This window comes from Tubulanus polymorphus, chromosome 9, assembly GCF_964204645.1.
Source record: "Tubulanus polymorphus chromosome 9, tnTubPoly1.2, whole genome shotgun sequence".
NCBI lineage: Eukaryota > Metazoa > Nemertea > Palaeonemertea > Tubulaniformes > Tubulanidae > Tubulanus > Tubulanus polymorphus.
In genome coordinates, this window is record NC_134033.1 from 3,502,637 (window position 1) to 3,521,452 (window position 18,816).

General features: G+C 41.1%; 2 protein-coding genes across 3 annotated transcripts; one reads left to right on the forward strand and one right to left on the reverse strand.

Annotated features, from left to right (window-relative positions):
• The first annotated feature begins 846 nt into the window (after positions 1-846).
• On the forward strand, positions 847-7,657 carry LOC141910776 (guanidinobutyrase-like). 2 transcript variants are annotated; one of them, XM_074801566.1, is made up of 7 exons: positions 847-1,206; positions 2,145-2,270; positions 3,013-3,197; positions 3,834-4,034; positions 5,136-5,283; positions 5,855-5,949; positions 6,113-7,657. In XM_074801566.1, the coding sequence occupies exons 1-7, from the start codon at positions 1,002-1,004 to the stop codon at positions 6,227-6,229; spliced, it is 1,077 nt and encodes a 358-aa protein (XP_074657667.1). In that variant the 5' UTR covers positions 847-1,001; the 3' UTR covers positions 6,230-7,657. The 2 variants fall into 2 exon arrangements, with proteins under 2 accessions (XP_074657667.1, XP_074657666.1); XM_074801565.1 differs by lacking the exon at positions 3,834-4,034 and adding an exon at positions 4,089-4,289.
• Positions 7,658-8,610: 953 nt separating this feature from the next.
• LOC141910704 (EF-hand domain-containing family member C2-like) lies at positions 8,611-18,795 on the reverse strand. Its single transcript, XM_074801437.1, has 11 exons — positions 18,580-18,795; positions 17,394-17,733; positions 15,938-16,161; positions 15,018-15,203; positions 14,547-14,717; positions 14,035-14,173; positions 13,390-13,698; positions 12,708-12,904; positions 11,827-12,158; positions 11,191-11,283; positions 8,611-10,078 (listed from the first exon to the last, which is right to left on the reverse strand). The coding sequence occupies exons 1-11, from the start codon at positions 18,619-18,621 to the stop codon at positions 9,883-9,885; spliced, it is 2,229 nt and encodes a 742-aa protein (XP_074657538.1). The 5' UTR covers positions 18,622-18,795; the 3' UTR covers positions 8,611-9,882.
• Between the last annotated feature and the right edge of the window lie 21 nt (positions 18,796-18,816).

Sequence of the window (18,816 nt, forward strand, 5' to 3'; positions counted from 1 at the left end):
ACGGATCGTCATAAAAAAAACCAAAAATCCTGATAGAAAATAGAGAGTATGCCTCCTCTGCAAAAATGGTTCGATTGAGGATGACGCCGCATTTCCTCCTAGATTGTTCCAAACTTGGGCAAAAAAGGCATTCCTTTTTTCCCAAATCTCTGACTTCACTATATTACAGAGTTTATCATATGATGACCAGTTTAAATTCATCATGTCATGTACAAAATGACACTGAAGTGGGTAAGCTGGTTTGCAACTTTATTGCCTCCATGGTCGAGGAAAGAACTTTTTCTGATGTCTGCTTCACCGTGACTTAGGTGTATATCGTGTGGCCTTGCCCGATCGGTTTGGCTGCCACTCGATATCCTCCTGTGTCTGGGTTGAAGTAGTCATCGTTATTTGAAATAACTGGTTATGTTGACCTGTAAGATTATGTATATGCATTGTAGATTGTATTTTCAAGTTTAAAAAGTGACCGGCGGGGAGCGGTGTTCTTTGTAAATAGCTCTAATTTTTCTCTCTCCTATTATGTTATGTTATCATTTGTCGGTGTCTCTTTGTATTAATATTTCATTGCCGTGTATGTCCTAATTTTGTAATTTTGTCATTATCCGGATGCAATAGATTTTGAATTTAAATTGAATTTGCTCCAATTCACTCAATTCAATTTTTTATATTGCACCGCGCTCTACTCACGTGCCAGGGCTTTCCACAGTTTACCTTAATTGGCATAACGCTTGCTAATGAATATCGTACTTAATAGCCTAACCGAGCAGAAAAAAAGCTACAATAATGTACGAATTAAAGCTATATGTGAAAAATACGGTTAATAAGTACACCCGAAGATGGCGCCACTGTACGGTCTTTCGGTTTAAGCCGGCTGACGCCTCAAAAACTTCTGGCCCCGTTTGAGTTTGATTTTTAGCGTCTAAAACGCCGAATTTCTCAGTAAAAGCAGATGTTGAACGTAGACGAGGCATTCGACATTCGTAATACGTAAAAACTTCGCGATGACATCGCTCGTGAGACTGGTAATGAGGGCTGCAAGTTCGGCATCCCGTCTTTCTTCAACAAGTTCAATTTCTTCGACGAGGCAGTTTTCAGCAAGTGTCGCTTCGCAGAAAGAATTGAACCGGCCCCCGACTGGTAATGAAGTTTATAGAGCCGGAGGTATAGCTACTATGGCTAGATTGCCGTTACAGTCAACAGCTGAAGGTAAAAGCTATCATGATATGAAGCCATTTCCTGCATTTTGAGTGATGGAATTGTTTTGCGAGCAAAATTTATTGAGGGCGCTTAGAAATTTTGAGGGTCTTCCAGAAGACCTTTAAGACCCCCTAGATCCGTGCCTGAAATACCGTCACTATCCACGTCACCCAGTCCTGGAACTGGTTGTATCCACAGCACCGATGTTCTATGATCCTAGTCACTAATGTCTATTTCAACCTGACTTGAGAGCATTCCAGGTGGCCTAGCTCAGTCAGTTTTGGTAGTACATACCTGATAAAGGTCTTAGTAGGACCAGAAAGGACGAGCAGTCTACCTAAATCATCATTTTTTAATCCATTTGAAACTGTATTGAAGGATATCCAAAAAGACTTCACTGAAAGGGGTTCAATGAAGAGAAGTGACTCCATGATTTGAAAGTTTAACAATATGTTTCCATGCCTACGTACCAAACTTCAGTTGGTAGGCATAGAGACATATTGTTAAACTTTCAAATCATGGAGTCTCTTTTCTCTCAGGAACCCCTCTCAATGCAGATTTTTTGGATATTCTTCAATACAGTTTCAAATGGATTAAAAAATGATGATTTAGGTCAGCTGCCAATGCATTCTGGTCCTAATAAGACTTTTATCAGGTATGTACCACCAAAACTGACTGAGCTAGGCCACCCTGTATGCTCTCAAGTCGGGTTGAAATAGACATTAGTGTACCTATCCCTGTGGTCCATCAAAACACTGAAAGAGTTAAGGAAATATTTAGAACAGAGGACAGCGGCCCGGTTATCACTCTTCATGCTCATCTGAGGAATAACTTTCCTTTTTTTCTGGACCCGATTTCCAATTTTCCCCAGATCCCCGCGACGCGTCATTTTTCGTGAAGTTCCACACGAATGACGATATTTCAGAAATGTTTTATTTTCGTATTAGGTTTAGACGCTTGTTTCGTCGGAATTCCGCTCGACTGCGGGGCGTCGAACAGAGCCGGAACGCGGCACGGACCGAGGGCGATTCGCGCTGAATCATCGATGGTTCGACTCGTCAATAATGCTACCGGTAAAAATAAAATGCTGATTTATTGTTGAAATGCCAACTGTTAACCCTTTCAGTGCGTCTACACTGCAGTGCGGTGTACGAATCTGTGATGGATATTGCTAGTACACCGCACTGCGGTGTATTGATATAATTAGTAATTACTTCTATTGAAAGATGGCAGCACCTGTTAGACATAGTGAAATACTAGTAACTAACGATACACTGCACCGCGGTGTAGACACACTATAGTGGTATTCCCGTTATTCAACACACTAGGGTGGAATTTTTCAGAATTATCAAATTATCTTCAGCACTATAGGGTATTAACTAGTCAGCACTGAAAGGGTTAACCCTTTCAGTGCGTCTATACCGCAGTGCGGTGTATGAATCGGTGATGGATTTTGCTAGTTCCCCGTACTGTGGTGTATTGGTGTAATTAGTTTTTATCTCTATTGAAAGATGGCAGCACCTGTCAAACATAGTGAAATATTAGTAACTAACGATACACTGCACCGTGACGAGACGCACCATAGTGGTATTCCCGTTATTCAACACACTAGGGTGGAATTTTTCAAAATTTTCAAATTATCTCCAGCACTATAGGGTATTGATTAGACATCACTGAAAGGGTTAAACCCATGTTTATTGATATAATGCAGTTTTTTTCCAATTTGTTGGTTGTTGGCAGCCATTTACCCGAATCGTCCTTTTCTTCGCTTAACCGATCTTTTTCGCTGTACCGCGTATTTATTCGTCGTTTCAGGCGCCTCTCCGTTCGAAAGTTTACAGGTCGCCGATATCGGCGACATCACCGTCAACCCGTACAACCTGCCGAAATGCTGCGACATCATCCGCGACGCCTACGAGAAAATATTGAACGTCGGATGTCGGCCGCTCGGTATCGGCGGCGACCACACGGTCACTTACCCGATCTTACAGGCCATGAAGGTATGGTGAATTTATGTCTAAACGCGTGAAATGGATTTCTTTGAAAATACATGTAAAAGAACTTTGTTCGATTAATTTATTAAGGTACTACTCTTAGGCACTAATTGAATCCTCGTCTGAGGAACTATCTAAACCGTTACTGTAGAACTACGTAATTAAACCCTCATCTGAGGATTTAGCTTTACCCTCTATGGAACTAATTAAACAAAACCCTCATCTGAGAGGAACTATCTAAACCCTCAACTGTGAAACTAATTAAACCCTCATCTGAAGAACTAGTTAGACCCTTAACTGTAGAACTAATTAAACCCTCATCTGAGGAACTGGCTAGACCCTTTGTGGAACTAATATTAAACCCTCATTTGAGGAACCAACTGAGCCCTCAACTGTAGAACTATTAATTAAACCCTCCTCTGAGGAACTAACTAAACCCTCGCCTGTGCAAATGATTAGACCCTTAACTGTCGAATCATTAAGCCCTCAACTGCGGATCTATCTCAACTGTGAATCTTTAAAAAAGTGGAACTGTCAAGGTAATTGGACCCTTACCTGTAGCACTATCGGTTATCAAAACTCTTTAAGTCTTATAACAAAGGTTCATTCAAAAATTAAATGTTTGTCTCCTCGTCTGATCAGGATAAGTTCGGGCCGGTCGCGTTGGTTCACATCGACGCTCACAACGACACGCAACCGTCAATCATGGGCGAGGCCGTCTGCCACAGCACGCCGGTCTACCGGGCGGTCGACGAAAAACTGATCGACGGCGCGAAAGTATTCCAAATCGGACTGCGCGCTTGGGGAAACGTATTCGACGAAGACGCCTGGGCGCGTAAACAGGTAAACGGAATTTTTTTCTTTTCTTAAATTCGATTCTATTTTTCTTGATCGCAGGTCAAACACGGCGCTGTGGCGTTGATACACGTCGACGCCCACAACGACACGCAGCCCGATATGATGGGCGAACGCGTCGCGCACGGCACGCCGTTCTACCGCGCCGTCGACGAGCGACTGGTCGACTGTTCGAAGGTGTTTCAGATCGGATTGCGCGGCTGGATGAACAGCATGCAGGACGAATCCTGGGGCAAAGATCAGGTATTTTCGATGAATTGCGCGCAAGTTTTCTTAGAGAAGGGATACTTGCCCCAGGATGTCGGGGTGCAGTTATAATTTCAGTTCAGAAACTTAAGTCTTAATTTTAAGACTGGTCTTAAATTGTTAGATTCATTGTGGAACCAAAATAAGTTTAGACTGGTTTTAAGTTATAGTTAGATTGGTTATGGAACCAAAATGAGCTTAGACTGGTCTGAAGTTGTTAGATTGGCTATAGAACCAAAATGAGCTTAGACTGGTCTTGAGTTGTTAGATTGGTTATGGAACCAAAATGAGCTTGGACTGGATGTTAGTTATAAGTTTGGCTGTAGAACCAAAACGAGCTTAGACTGGTCTTTGATTAGCTTAGATTTGTTATAGAACCGACATGAGCTTCAGTGGAATTTGAAAAAATCTGAAAAATCATGAAAATATGTGTGAAATATTCAAGAAAAGTATCCCTCAAAATAATTTGGTCCTCTTATGCCGCACACCGTGGAGCTCAGAATTGTGTGAAAAAATGTGAAAATTCTGAAGTTCATCAATCTAACGCCTTGAATTTTGTTATGCCTTTATTCACCAGCAAATTGTAAGGATATGGAAGAATTTGAAAAGTAAAGATCACGTTAGTTTTATAGCAAATCGAAATACTTGAGACAAGTCATAAGATTAAAGACCACTTTTAAAGACTGCACATCTTAGCCTTGTACAAGTTTAAACTTGCAACCCACCACGTGGGCCAGTTTCATGTGTAAGAGCGTGCCCTTAGTTTCTATATTAGTCAACTCGGAAGGAATCTTAACCGACGTGAATTAAGGCGGGTTGATTTCGTTTTTGTCATTTTTCTAGGGATTCCACGTGTATCCGGCGCAGGATCTGTGGCACAAATCTTTGACTCCGCTGATGAAAGAAATCCGCGCGAAGATCGGCCCCGACACGCCCACCTATATCAGTTTCGATATCGACGGTCTAGATCCGGCTTACGCACCGGGAACAGGTACGAGATATCGCCTAAGATTACGTTGACCTTGCCTGAAAAAAAAATCGCTTTCCATGAAACTCCCTATGACATCATGAAATAACCTCTTCCTCACAAAAGATGGCTACCTCCGTAGATCTCCGTTTGACATAATCAAATAACCACTAGGTACTTCCACACAAAAGATGGCGACCTTCATAAATCCCCCAATGACCTCATTGAATGGCATTGGTCTATAGACCCTGCCAAAATAGTTGGCTTCAATGAATCCCCCTATGATCTCACCAAACTACGTCTAGCTACTTGCACAAAAGATGGTTGCCTTCGTAAATCCCCCTACGACACCATCAAACTACGAAGTGAATTGATATCCCAGGAGTTCGGGAAAAAAAAGATGATTGAGTCGCCCTTAATCACCCTATGACATCACCATGCCTTGTGATTTGATTTATGTATGGATCATGCCAAAAAAGATGGCTGTCATGTTTCCCCCTATGACATCATTAAATTGCCTGGTTATATTATGTATAGCCCCTGGAGACAGAAACACTCCAACTAATCGTGGTAATAATTCCTATTTCCTCTGCAGGAACTCCGGAGATCGGAGGACTGACAACGATACAAGCTTTAGAAATTCTCCGTGGTTGCCGTGGCTTGAACATCGTGGGGGGCGATGTCGTTGAGGTAAGCGTTCAGGATTTCAGTGGGCACTGAAAGGGTTAAGGGGAGTCAAACTAATTTGAAGTGGGTGCGGTCCAATATTTTGTAGAAATCATTGACTGTCCTACATCATTGAGGCTCAGTTATGAATTTTCCGAAGTCAAGTGTTTTGTTGTTTCGATTATAGGTGTCTCCGCCGTACGATACGTCCGGTAATACGGCGTTGACCGCTGCGTATTTGCTGATGGAAATGCTGTGCGTTTTCCCAGGAGTTAAATATTACGACCAGCCGCGTGAATGGTAAAACGACCGATCGGAATGCACACCGTCGTCTGCTATGTACGTGGCAGCCTCACTTTATAAAGGTCTGGCTGTTATTGAAATCACCAATCAAAATACACGTCTGCTATTAGCAGCCTCACTTTGGTCTGGTCATTATGAAGATAACCAATCAAAAATTCACGTCTGCTATGAGCAGCCTCACTTTGGTGGCTGATTTTATATGCTATTTACGTGGCAGCCTCACTTAAAAGGTCGGGCTGTTATTGAAATAACCAATTGAAAACACGTCTGCTATTAGCAGCCTCGCTTTGGTCTGGCTGTTATTGAAATAACCAATTGAAAAAACACGTCTGCTATTAGCAGCCTCACTTAGGTGGGTGATTTTCGTATCGAGTTCATAGACCATTCCAGAAACGATGGCTGAACTCATCACTTTGAAATCATGTGATCACATTTGAAATCATGAAATCAAGTGACTCATCACTGAACCGAACTTTGTAAATAGTGCTTTTGTCGAATCAAATCACTAAGAAATTCGCAGGGGTGGATCTAGACAGGAGCACAAGGAGAACGTGCGGCTGTCGCAATTTTCCTGTGCCCTTTTTGAAAATAGAACAGCAATATTTTTCAGGGCACTAGAAATTGTACTTCTTCTTGAAAGATCTTGAAAGTGCCTAGAAATTGTATGAAAATGCATTGAAATCTCAAACAATTTTCCAGACCTCTGTTTTCGGTGTGTGGCTACTTGACCAGCTCCTTTTCATTTCTTACTGCTCCTGTCAAAGTCCTTGATTTCATATTCTGGTTCAATTCGAAATAATGATGTCATGATTCGAATCTGATGATGTAATATGGGTATTTTTAGGGGGTAGCCATCTTTTCTGGAAGGGTGTTGTTTAAGTCGTCCTCTCAGGGTTATAAAATTATCACCACTTTAGATAATTTATTTACTTTGAATATCTTTTTAACTGATGATAAATCATCATGTTTCCGCAGTTTTTAGAGTCTGAAACTGTATCGGTTTCTGAAAAAGGAACCAAACTGTCGGCGTGTTATCGCATAGATTAAAATTGTTATTCGTCAATTCAGCTGAAGGGTTGAAAAAAATTTATTTTTTGATTTCTGAAGATCAAAATATCTTGTTGATTTGTGACGGGCCAGTGCGCTAAAATGTAACCAGCTTTACCGAGATATGCGTATTATATGTTATATTACCTTTTAATTTTAAACAAGATTTTATATATATTCTTGCATCTGGGTCCAGTTCCACAGTTCCGAGTTAAGATTTAACTCTGAGTTAAATGAACTAACTTTAACTCAGAGTTAACTCTAACCCACAACTGTGGAACTGGATCCAGCTGATTATTATTTACATATTTATACGTCTTGTATGGATGATTTTTTATCCGAATTTTGGAATGACGAAAAATAAAATTTCAAGGTATTAAAATTCGTGCTTACTGACAGATTTTCTTGCTCCTGGAATTTAAACTCGGTGAAATATTCAGCCCTTGCACTAACGACTGAGAAGGGATAATTCTATACATGTAGTTCCAAAGTTATTAGAGCGAGGTTCAACAGCAATAATATCCAGCGTAGATGAAAATCCGGACGGAACCAGGGTTTCCATGACTTCTTGATGCCTTAAAAACTCCTTATAACTGAAATTGCATCCGAAGGTGCATGAAATTCCTTTAACTTGAGCAAAATGTCAGATATTCCTTTACATTAAAAAAACTTTCAGAAATGGACAATCAGATAGATATATAGGTACATGTACTTACCGGGGTATACAGAATTTTTACAGCTAACTACGCCGAAATCGGTGCAGTTGGGACCAGGATTTGTTAGTGAATTAGAAACCGATTTTCGGTAGCTTAAGGGTAGGTATTTACTTACAAAACCGCTGAATTAACACTGCGGTGTATTGATGTAATTAGTTATTACCAATTATCTCTTGAAAGATAGCAGCACCTGTCAAACAGTGAACTATTAGTAACTAACGATAGACCGTGCCGCGGTGTAGATGCACTATAGTGGTATTCCTGTTATTCAACACACTAGGGTTGGGAATTTTTCAGAATTTTCAAATTATCTTCAGCACTATAGGGTATTAATTAGCCAGCACTGAAAGGGTTAAAGAGTTTTTTACCGAGATAAACAGTTGTGATTTAGTGAAGAGTCGACTGTGATTGGGATATGAAAGGGATGCAGACGCTTTTTCGGAATTTGAAATTTTCTCCTTTAAAACTCTACCTTATAAAGTGACGCAGACGCTTCTCCACCAAGATTGATTCTTAGGGACCCAGGGAACTGATCCGACTTAAGCGAGTCCGACAAGCTAGGATTTTGACTGTATCTAAGACAACGAACCGATAAAAACTTTTTGACTCGTAATTTTTATTGAAAATACCGGTAGTTATTATAATTTCACTGATGAAAATAATAAACCCGAAACTAGCGACATTTCCCGCCAGACTCCGATAAAACATCTACATGTATAATGAATAATCCTTTATTTTATGATATTTTTTTTCCATTTCGTGAAAAAAAATCAAAATTTAGATATGCAAGTATTTCGAATATTTGGGCTATTTTTCGGTTGAAATGTTGCGAAATCGCGTTATAGACAGGCGCAAAAAGAAATTAAGATTCACGCAGATCAAAGTAAATGATGCGACGAAAAATTCTTGTTCACTCTAAACAATAACGGTGGTGACGACGACATCTGGTGGTATGTAAGTGCACTAATATCTGCATTCCGCCTTAGAAGTTTTTCGATTGTAGCGAAAAAAACTTTTTGTGAAGTCTTCAAAATTCTCAATCCGGTTTAAGTCCAGTGCCCAGTTTAACAAAAAGGTTTAACCCCAAAAAACCATTTAATTTATTTGTTTATGTTAAATCGAAATAGGCCTTAAATCCTATTGAGCAGGGTTCGGTTCCTCAGTTGTGACGAGTTAAAGTTAAAACTCTGGGCTAAATTCAGTTCATGTTCGATATTTAGTCAAATTTTAACTCAAGAGCTGTAGAACTGCATCCTGACTTTCTTCTCCAAAGAAGTTTAACTCCTTTTTAAATGGATTTGAAATTTCTTCATCAATTCGGTTTTTATCTTTGAAGTCATTTTACTACAGTAATCTTAACTCGGATAAAACTACAGTAATCTTAACTCGGGACCATCACAACCTAAAACCTTGGGTCGAGGGCTTTTGCGAAAAAACTTTCCGTTAACCTTTTCAGTATCTACACCGCAGTGCGGTGTATAAATCAGTGATAGATTTTGGTAGTGCAGTGTATTGATGTAATTAGTAATTATCTCTCTTGAAAAATTGCAGCACCTGTCAAACACAGTGGAATACTAGTAACTAATGATACACCGCGCCACAGTGTAGACGTAAAACTTTTTTGCGAAATCGGACCTTCCTCGTGAAATGAAAAGTTACGGAAAACCTCAGATGTGCAATAATTTTTTTCTCGAAAATTCAAGTCAAGCGACGCAGAAATTTGGACGGTTTTTGAAGAGTATATAATATGACTTATACATATATCAGTTTTCTGTACATTACACACATAATATATATATATATGTTTTTTTTCGATATATCTGCGTGGTCTATCACAGCAACGCGGAATCCCCGCGGGAAAACCCCCTACCCCTCGTTACAAACGCAGCCCTCAACAACTCATATCTTTCAGTATATCTTCGTATTTGATGACGGTGATTTGGTTTTTCGTTTCGGTGCCCGACCATTCGTCGGCACGCGCCCCGGTCAACATGAGTGGCGGCGCCATCGATACGGGGTTCTCGCGCCAGTTCAACTGCTGTAATAACGCGCAGTAGTCGACGACACCGTTGTTTGATTCGGCCAGTCTGAAATTGGAAGTGAAGGAAAAATTACGATTTGATTTTCGCCGAATTCAAAATCCAGTGTAAAACTAGGCACAGGTCCTTGGAATCTTGAGACAAGACACCAGGGTGCGATCTAAGCACTTGTCGGATTGCCCGCGACAAATATATACTCATCAGGGCAAGTAGGTAATCATTATCACTTGTCCACCGGGCTAGTGCAATTTTACGTCACAAAATCCGGTGTAAAACTAGGCACAGGTCCGGGGAATCTTGAGACAAGACCCCAGGGTGCGATCTAAGCACTTGTCCGATTGCCCGCGACAAGTATATTCTCATCAGGGCAAGTAGGTCATCATTATCACTTGTCCGCCGGGCTAGTGCAATTTTACGTCACAAAATACAGTGTAAAACTAGGCACAGGTCCTTGGAATCTTGAGACAAGACACCAGGGCGCGATCTAAGCACTTATCCCATTGCCCGCGACAAGTATATTCTCATCAGGGAAAGTAGGTAATCATTATCACTTGTCTACCGGGCTAGTGCAATTTTATGTCACAAAGCTTTTTCCGATACAACAGATGATAGTGCCACCAATTGGACTGCCTGTGCAGGGCAAGTAGTTTTTGGAGGGGGCAAGCGAAATTTCGGATATGCTTGCCCCCCCCCCCCCCCGGGCGAGTGGCTTTCATTCTATAGATCGGATCCCGAGACACCCGTGTATTTTGTCTCGAGTTGCGCTTGTGAATAAGTTGTTTACTTTTAATGTCTTATATAGAATTTTACAAATTTCCCTCGCATAATAGATCAGGATAAGTTGTCGAATAAACACTATAATCCGTGTATAGGCCTACTGTAGATAAATGATGAAATCCCACACTTCGAATTAAATTATAAGGTATAATTCATTATTTTGAAACCATAACGTTTCGGCTGTTGACTAACAGATCAGGATAAGTTTCGCATATAGAATGCATCCTCTATGAAGCCGTACTTATTAGTAAATCCTATAGATATGGGAAGTTTCAACCAAGTTGACGGAGGCATTTTCCTCGAGGAGTTTCAGATATTTTATCTCAGTATATATCGACCAGGATTATCTATAAGAGCTGGACCTAGTTCGAGATGAGACTTACTTCGTTAGTAGTATTCTAAGTATGTCGTCCGGTACGGGTACATGTAGAGCTCTGAACGCCGTTCTCACTAGTTCAGGTGTCAGTGATCCAGCTCTGTAATCAGAAATATAAAGATATATTCAGTTATTTCATTCACAAAAGAAGCCCAAATGAAAAAAAAGCAAATTTGATCTTATGATTTCATAGGGGGATTTATGGAGGCAAGACGTATTTTCGACATGATTCTGTAGATCAAACCACTTGTAGACAATTTTATGATGTCATAGGGGGAATTATAAAGGGAGCTATATTCTCTGGAAGTTTCAGTGGAGATCAAACCACTAGCAATTAAGTGATGTCATAAGGGGAATAATGAAGGCAGCTATCTGTAGGCAAGTTTGATGTTTTAGGGGGATTCATGGTGGTAGCCATCTTTTCTTGAAGAACAATTTGATGCTGTCATAGGGTGATACACGGAAGTATCCATTTATGGCTAATTCATGGATGCAGCCATGTATTGTGAAATGGGTCTAAGCTGCGACGTACTATGAATTGGTCCGATTTGAAGATGTCATAGGGTGAATCATGGAAGCAGTTTATGAAAATGGTCCAATTTGATGATGTCATAGGGGGAATCGAGCGTGTGTACATACGTACCTGTCTTTATCGTGGTGTATGAAATTCTCGAGCAGACTCTGGAATCCCTCGAAGTTGTCTTTCCTCAGGTGCTCGTGCACGACGGCCAGCAACGAGACGATCTCCATCGGCCGGTCGGTCGCCTGGTCGCTGTAGTGCCGCGCGAGCGTCATGATCTCCTGGTGCGTGATGCCCGGCACGAGTTGAACCATCAACGAGTAGAACTGGTCGTAGCCGACGACGCCGCGGCCGTCGGCGTCGTTACGTCGGAAGAACGACGCGATCTCGTCCTCTTTGCCCTTGATCAGTTCGCCTAGACGTTTCATCACGTGTTTCACGCTCGCTTTCGGAAACTGAACGAAAAAATTTTATTTTCAAATTTTCGCAAACATTTCGTGTAGATTTTCTATAGACTATGACTCGAAAAAATTTTATTAAAAATTATGAAATAATTTGCCTTTCGAAGGAAATTATGAAAGGCAAATTATTTGAATTTTTACAAAAATTCTACTACTCATGATTTGAAAACTGATTGCAGGTGATCGAATAGATTTTTATTTTCAAATTTTTGAAGAGATCACGCGTATATTCTAGTAGACCCCGACTCACAAAATTTAAAAGGGAATTCCGAATTCAAAATTCAATCGAATTAATTTTTCCAAGGGATCATTCATTTATTACGTACGCATAAAATTTGAATTTTTCAACCCCCCTACCCCCCTCTGTACGCAAAATCGGCAATTCTTTTGTATATGTTCAGCATAAAAGTACACAATTGTACTGACCCCGCCCCCTCCCCTAATGCGTACGTAATAAATGAATGACCCCCGAGGAAAAACTAAACTCAAATCTTAGTTACTAGGCTCTAGAGAACGGAGATTTTTTCGAAAAAACAAACTTACGCTGTCAGGGAACATTTCCATGAATGCGAACGCGTACTCGTCGGCGTCGATCAGAATGAATTTATGGCAGTTAAATTCGACATTGGCGCCGACGAAGAAATCGGTCGCCGTGTAAAATTCGGCCGGTTGCGTGCTGTATCGCGGCTGATTCGGTTTCTTCATCTTTCCTCGTTCGAGGAACTTTCCGCCGATTATACCTGCGAAAAACGGGCGATTGAAATTGTGACTAATTAGCTTAATTAGCGCGTTAATTTCTTTTAGCGACCCGGAATCCAGCAGTTTGACTCAGGGACCTGACCCCCGACCTGCGGAGTATCAGACATTTTAACGAATTTAAACGGGCAGACGGATGATTGAAATTGGGATTCATTAGTTTAATTAGGGAATTAGGGATCCAGTGCTCCTAATTTGTCGTTTAATTTTGACTCAGGGAACTGAGAACAGGGACTATAGGGCAAGCAAATTTTAATTTTCTTGTTCCCCCGACCTGCGGAGTACCAGACATATTAGCCAATTCAAAATTTCTTTCCCCCAAAACTCACTAAGCGTATCTTAGGACATTTCTGCAGATTCGAGGTTTATTTTCACCTCAACCCACTGACAACACTACATTAATTCACCTTGGTGCGATGTATTAGCAAGTGTAGATGGGTTAAACGACTAAAAAGGTTAAATGATATACCTGAATTCCTGACGGGCGGTTCGAACACTTGGACCGTATCGTCGGAAAGGAAGTACGAAATGATAAATCTTCGATCGGCGTCGATCGGCTTGTCGGTGTCCATACGCGCGAGGAACCGCATGACGTTGCTGTCCAAACCGTGTCGGTCCATCTGCATGAATTTGATGAAATCGCGTTTCGGCGGTTTCGGAATCAGGCCCTCCGTCGAGCAGAGCGAGTCCTCCTCGGAGCCGAACCCGTTGTACGGTGGCGTCTGCTTGGTGACCTTCGTACCGCCGCCGCGGCGGTATTCGATCGGCTTGAACTCTTCTACAAAAAAAATTGCGCATCTTGAGGGAAAAATTGAAAATATTGATTAAGAAAAATGTTTCAATAGGGCACTCCTAATGTGGCAAACAAGGACCCACTGGATTTCGCTAGTGAAAGTATTAGTGAACATATCCGCCAGGTGTCGCTAACGTGCAGTAGGATATCAACTACTGCAGCAATAGAGATTTCCATTTGGGACAAGTGAGGATCCACTAGGTGTCGCTAGTGTGAATTGGGATATCATCTACTGCGGCCAAATGATTCTATTTGTGCAAGTGAACATCCACCAGGTGTCCCTTGTGTAGGTAGGTGATTTTTGCGTCGTAGAATATTTACCGATTCCGTATTTAGTTCTGAAGTATTCCCGAGTGAAGGTGTCGCAGTCGCAGATTTTTATTTTCCGACCCAAAACGTTCAATTCGACTCCGATCATCAGATCACTGTCTGTGTAGAAATCAGTGTGAACCGCTCCGGTCTACAAGGTGAAAATAGAATATTTGAGAAACGAAGGATACATTCAGGATTATAGATACAATTTTATTAATCAAAATCCGGACATCAAGGTACACCGCTTTAGTGCGTCTACACTGCGGCGCAGTGTATCGTAAGTAACTAATATTTCACTATGTTTAGGTGCTGTCATCTTTCAATAGAGATAGAAACTATGAATCAATAATAACATCCATACACCGTGGTGCGATGTACTAGCAAAGTCCATCACTGATTCATACACCGCGCTGCGGTGTAGACACACTGAAAGGGTTAACTTAAAAAGTTGAATCTTTAAATCCCAACTGTGAAACTCTACCCCCGGAGTCTGTGCCTTCTTTAGCGAATAACGTGCCTACCTTTAAACTATCTAGGATGTACCGTCCGCCTTGTCCCATCGGACCGAACACGTTCAGGACGGTGCGATTAGTCTGAACGCCCGGTTGTTTCAGATTTAGCACGTGTTTCGGTAATTTGCCGCGTCTGACAAACATCGGCGCCGCGTCGCGCCCCGAATTCGGGTAAATTACCTGAAATTTAAAGCGACAAATGATTAAAATTCTTATAAAATATATTTGACCAGCTTTTTCCCTGACTATTCCCTGATATGCACGATGTTTTCCCTGACTTGTAAGTTGTTTTCCCTGACTTGATTTGCTAAGAATCCGATCAATTAACGCAGTCAAATATGTAAAACATAGACTGAAACTATTTGATTTTACGCGCGATCTAGAAATCTCTACAAATTTCCCTGATTTTAAGCTTCTTTTTTTCACAAAATCCCCATAGCGTAGGCTATGTTATGAGAAACCCTAGAGCGCGACTCGTACCTCTCTGATTTCGATGGTGTCGTCTGCCAGGAAATAATGTAGGACCATTTCGCGAAGGTCGCCGAACATGGAATCGGTGTCGTCCCAAATACAGTAGAATCTCAACACGAGACGATCATAATTGAGGAACTGTTTCAACGTGTCGTGTTTCTCGTACGGACGCAACGGCTGCATACTCTCATCCATCTGAAATGAGAAGATGACAATTATTACTTAAGATCAGTCCGAGCTCATTTCAGTTTCATAACCAATCTAACATCTTAAGACCAGTCTAAGCTCATTTTGGTTCTATAACCAATCTAACAACTTTAGACCAGTCTAAACTCATTTTGGTTCTATAATCAATCTAACAACTTAAGACCAGTCTTAAGTCATTTTAGTTCTATAACCAATCTCCCAAATTGTAGACCAGTCTAAGATCATTTTGGCTCTATACCAAGTCTAACAACTTAAGACCAGTCTAAGATCATTTTGGTTCTATAGCTAATCTAACAACTTAAGACCAGTCTTAAGCTTATTTTGGTTCTATAACCAATCTAACAATTTGAGACCAGCCTAAGCTCATTTTGGTTCTATAACCAATCTAACAACTTAAGACCAGTCTAAGCTCATTTTGGTTCTGTAGTCAATCAAACAACTTAAGACCAGTCTAAGCTCATTTTGGTTCTGTAGTCAATCAAACAACTCTAGACCAGTCTTGGCTCATTTTGGTTCTATAAACCAATCTAAGCAATCTAACAAAGTGAAGACCAGTCTGACTGTGCACAATCAAGCCTTGAATTTAAGACCATTCCATTTAAGTTCAACACAAACCATTTTCATGATTCAAGAACAGTCTCAGAGGCTTGGACTTAGCTGTAAATGTGCAATTGGCCTCGATAGATCATATGATACTCGGGGCTTACGCAGACGGTACTTACGCATTTCCTGTAGCTCGTATAGGGGTCGCCGGGAGTGCTGCTCGGCGCGTTCACGCGAACTCCGAGTTTCTTCAGGAAGTTGTATGTGAACTCGTCGCAGCCGGTGAGTTTAAACGTTCGTCCGTACATCGCTAATTCCGAACCGACGTTGAAATCGTCGACGTTGTAGAACTCGTCGTCGTTCGGTGGTGGTCGCATGATTTTGTGTCGACGAATCAGAGTTCCTGAAACACGGAATATTTCGGAAATTTAAAAAAAAAAAAAAACCTGGTGACCACCCCTAAATCTGCAACCCTGCTATCGGACCAAACATTTTCAAAGATCAATATTTTGAACCTTCGGGTAAAAATCCAGTTTCATCAAAATTCCAATTCTTAAAGAAACTCAATTCATCTATAAATTCGTTTATCAGATTTTTTTCTAGAATTGACAACAAGCTTTCTCTTAAAAAGTAGCTCCATCAAGTAATTCACCCTATGACATCATCAAGTCACTCAATTTAAAAATTTATCTACTCATTTCACTACAGATTAGTCATTCCTGGATGGAGTTTTCAAGGAGGAAATTTTAAATTTCGAGGAAGCGTCTGCACCACTTTCATATCCTAATTACAGTAGACTCCTTTTAAATTGGTACTGTTTATCTCGGTAAACTGTTTATCCTTAGCACTACTGAACTCTGCTTCTAGAATATGGTACCGGTGGCTAATTGGGTAAAAACAAATCCTGGTTTCAAACTGTACTGATTGAGACGATACCGTAGTTTACAGTAGGCCTACAACTACAAACATCTCTATGCTTAAAATTGAAAGTTGTAAAGAAGTTTCATACGATTTGCTAGAATTAAAGTTGTTTCAAGTGACCTTTTAAAACATTCCCTGTTTAGAAGGAGTTTTCAAAGGAATCAAGGAGTCTTATGGATCCTGCCTGATAGATCACGGTTTGGGGTTTCCAGTAGTCAGGCCAGGGTAAAAAGGAGTACTAAGAAAGACTTTTTCAACAATTTTTGACCCAAAAAGAGGGACTTTTTGACTCAGAAAGAAATACTTCCCAGTAAAATGGTGGTCCTTATAGCGAAGCATTTTCGCAATGCCTATGCCGGAATACTAATGTCTATTTCAACCTGACTTGAGAGCATTCCAGGTGGCTTAGCTCAGTCAGTTTTGGTAGTACATACCTTATTAAGGTCTCACTACGACCAGAAAGGACTGGCAGAGGACCTAAAACATTGTTTTTTAATCCATTTTATTCTGTATTGAAGGATATCACAAAAGTCTGCATTGAAAGGGGTTCATGAGAGAAATAAGACTCCATGATTTGAAAGTTTAACAATATGTTTCCATGCCAGCAACTGAAGTTTGGTATGTAGGCATGGAAAGGTTTGTCCAAACTTTTTCCAAAAGAAGGACTTGGAAGCACCGCTGGAAAGGGAAATTTTATTTTCGTAGAACCCCTACCTTGCGGTACGCCGCTGTTTTTGATGCGCGGTTCGATCACCTGAATCGAGTCGTCCTCGAGGTAGAAGTATATCTTACAGCCGCGTACGCGGTACTGTTCCTCGCGTTTCTCGTTGACGCCCTCCTGGAAGTACGCGTCGAAGCACAACACCTGTCGATCGAACGCGACCCACGCCGGCAGATCGGCGCCTTCGCCGCGCGGGAACACGCTGCTCTTCGGTTTCAGTTTCTGCCCGGGTAACGGCTCGCCGCCGATGCCCGGCTTCTCGGCGCCGACCATCATCGGCACCTCGTTGCGGTAGTCGAATTGTTGCGATTTGTGGAATTTCTGTTTTCCGAGCTGGAAAAGATTTAAAACCGTGTAATAATAATAATAATAATAATAATTGTCATTTATAACGCGCAAGTATCATTTGACAGTTCAAATGCGCTTTCCGAGGGTTAATGGTATGCTGCATGGAACAAAGTTGTTTTGAGACTGGGTCTTGAAGCTATTGAGGTCGAGAGATATCTATCTAATAAGATAAAAACCCACTATCTACAGATTAAAAGAATTTAAAAACAAGAATTTATTTATAAATTCTTGAATTTATTATATTATTCAATCAAATCCGTACTTAGACATTAAATGGTGAGATTGCGCGTAACAAAATACGTAAAATAGGTCTGAAATAGGTATAGGGCCTAGAGATGAACAATCCCAATTCGATACACAGGGTTAGTGTCTGGTAAGCAGACGGTTGTTAAAGCAGTCGCTTTCATTGTTCTGATAAATTGAACTGCTTTAACTGGCTAAAAATTAGGTCTAGAGCCGTTGCGTTAGCCTAATTCAATTTGTGGAGCGACCAGTTTAGGTGTCCCCAATGGTTATGTACCTAATCTAACCATAACACTATTCTTTAATAACACTAGCGCCACACAGGTAAGGTGACCCAAACTGCAGACCCAATTTGCTGCAACTTTCTCCTCAATTCGATCTGAACGGCCGAAATCATTGATCTCGAATAGGCCCTATAAAGAAGATACGCGTGATCTGATACTGCACATATTCCTTCTACGTCTATCAATCGTACTACTTGGACGGGACCACAATCGACTCGGTCAACTTTTCCTCATCCGATCCAGTGTGATGATGTGAATAATGAATGAAATTGAAAGAAATGGATTGAATTACAATTTTACTTACGTTGCCATTGAAGACATTTCCAGGTAAAAGTGGCAACGCCATGATGATGACCTGTTTGTTTAACTAGCGAGCTACTGTACTGTCTATCTCTGAAGCAGCCCGATTCTCGGAGAAAAAGGCTGGCGGGCGGTGTTTGTGTGTCACGATTAAAGCTGTTCCAACCAAAACAGGACTTGATCTTTACACGGTTGCCTAGGACGCCGGTGCTACTTTCTCGCGTCACTAAGGAGAACTATT

Excerpts from the sequence above, each read along its gene's own strand:
- LOC141910776 (XM_074801566.1), top strand. The coding sequence starts at position 1,002 with ATGACATCGCTCGTGAGACTGGTAATGAGGGCTGCAAGTTCGGCATCC. Across the intron at positions 1,207-2,144 it reads GTTACAGTCAACAGCTGAAG|GTTTAGACGCTTGTTTCGTC; the intron begins GTAAAAGCTATC and ends TTTTCGTATTAG. Across the intron at positions 2,271-3,012 it reads ACTCGTCAATAATGCTACCG|GCGCCTCTCCGTTCGAAAGT; the intron begins GTAAAAATAAAA and ends TCGTCGTTTCAG.
- LOC141910704 (XM_074801437.1), bottom strand. The coding sequence starts at position 18,621 with ATGGCGTTGCCACTTTTACCTGGAAATGTCTTCAATGGCAAC. Across the intron at positions 17,734-18,579 it reads GAAATGTCTTCAATGGCAAC|CTCGGAAAACAGAAATTCCA; the intron begins GTAAGTAAAATT and ends AATCTTTTCCAG. Across the intron at positions 11,284-11,826 it reads ATACACCACGATAAAGACAG|AGCTGGATCACTGACACCTG; the intron begins GTACGTATGTAC and ends TTCTGATTACAG.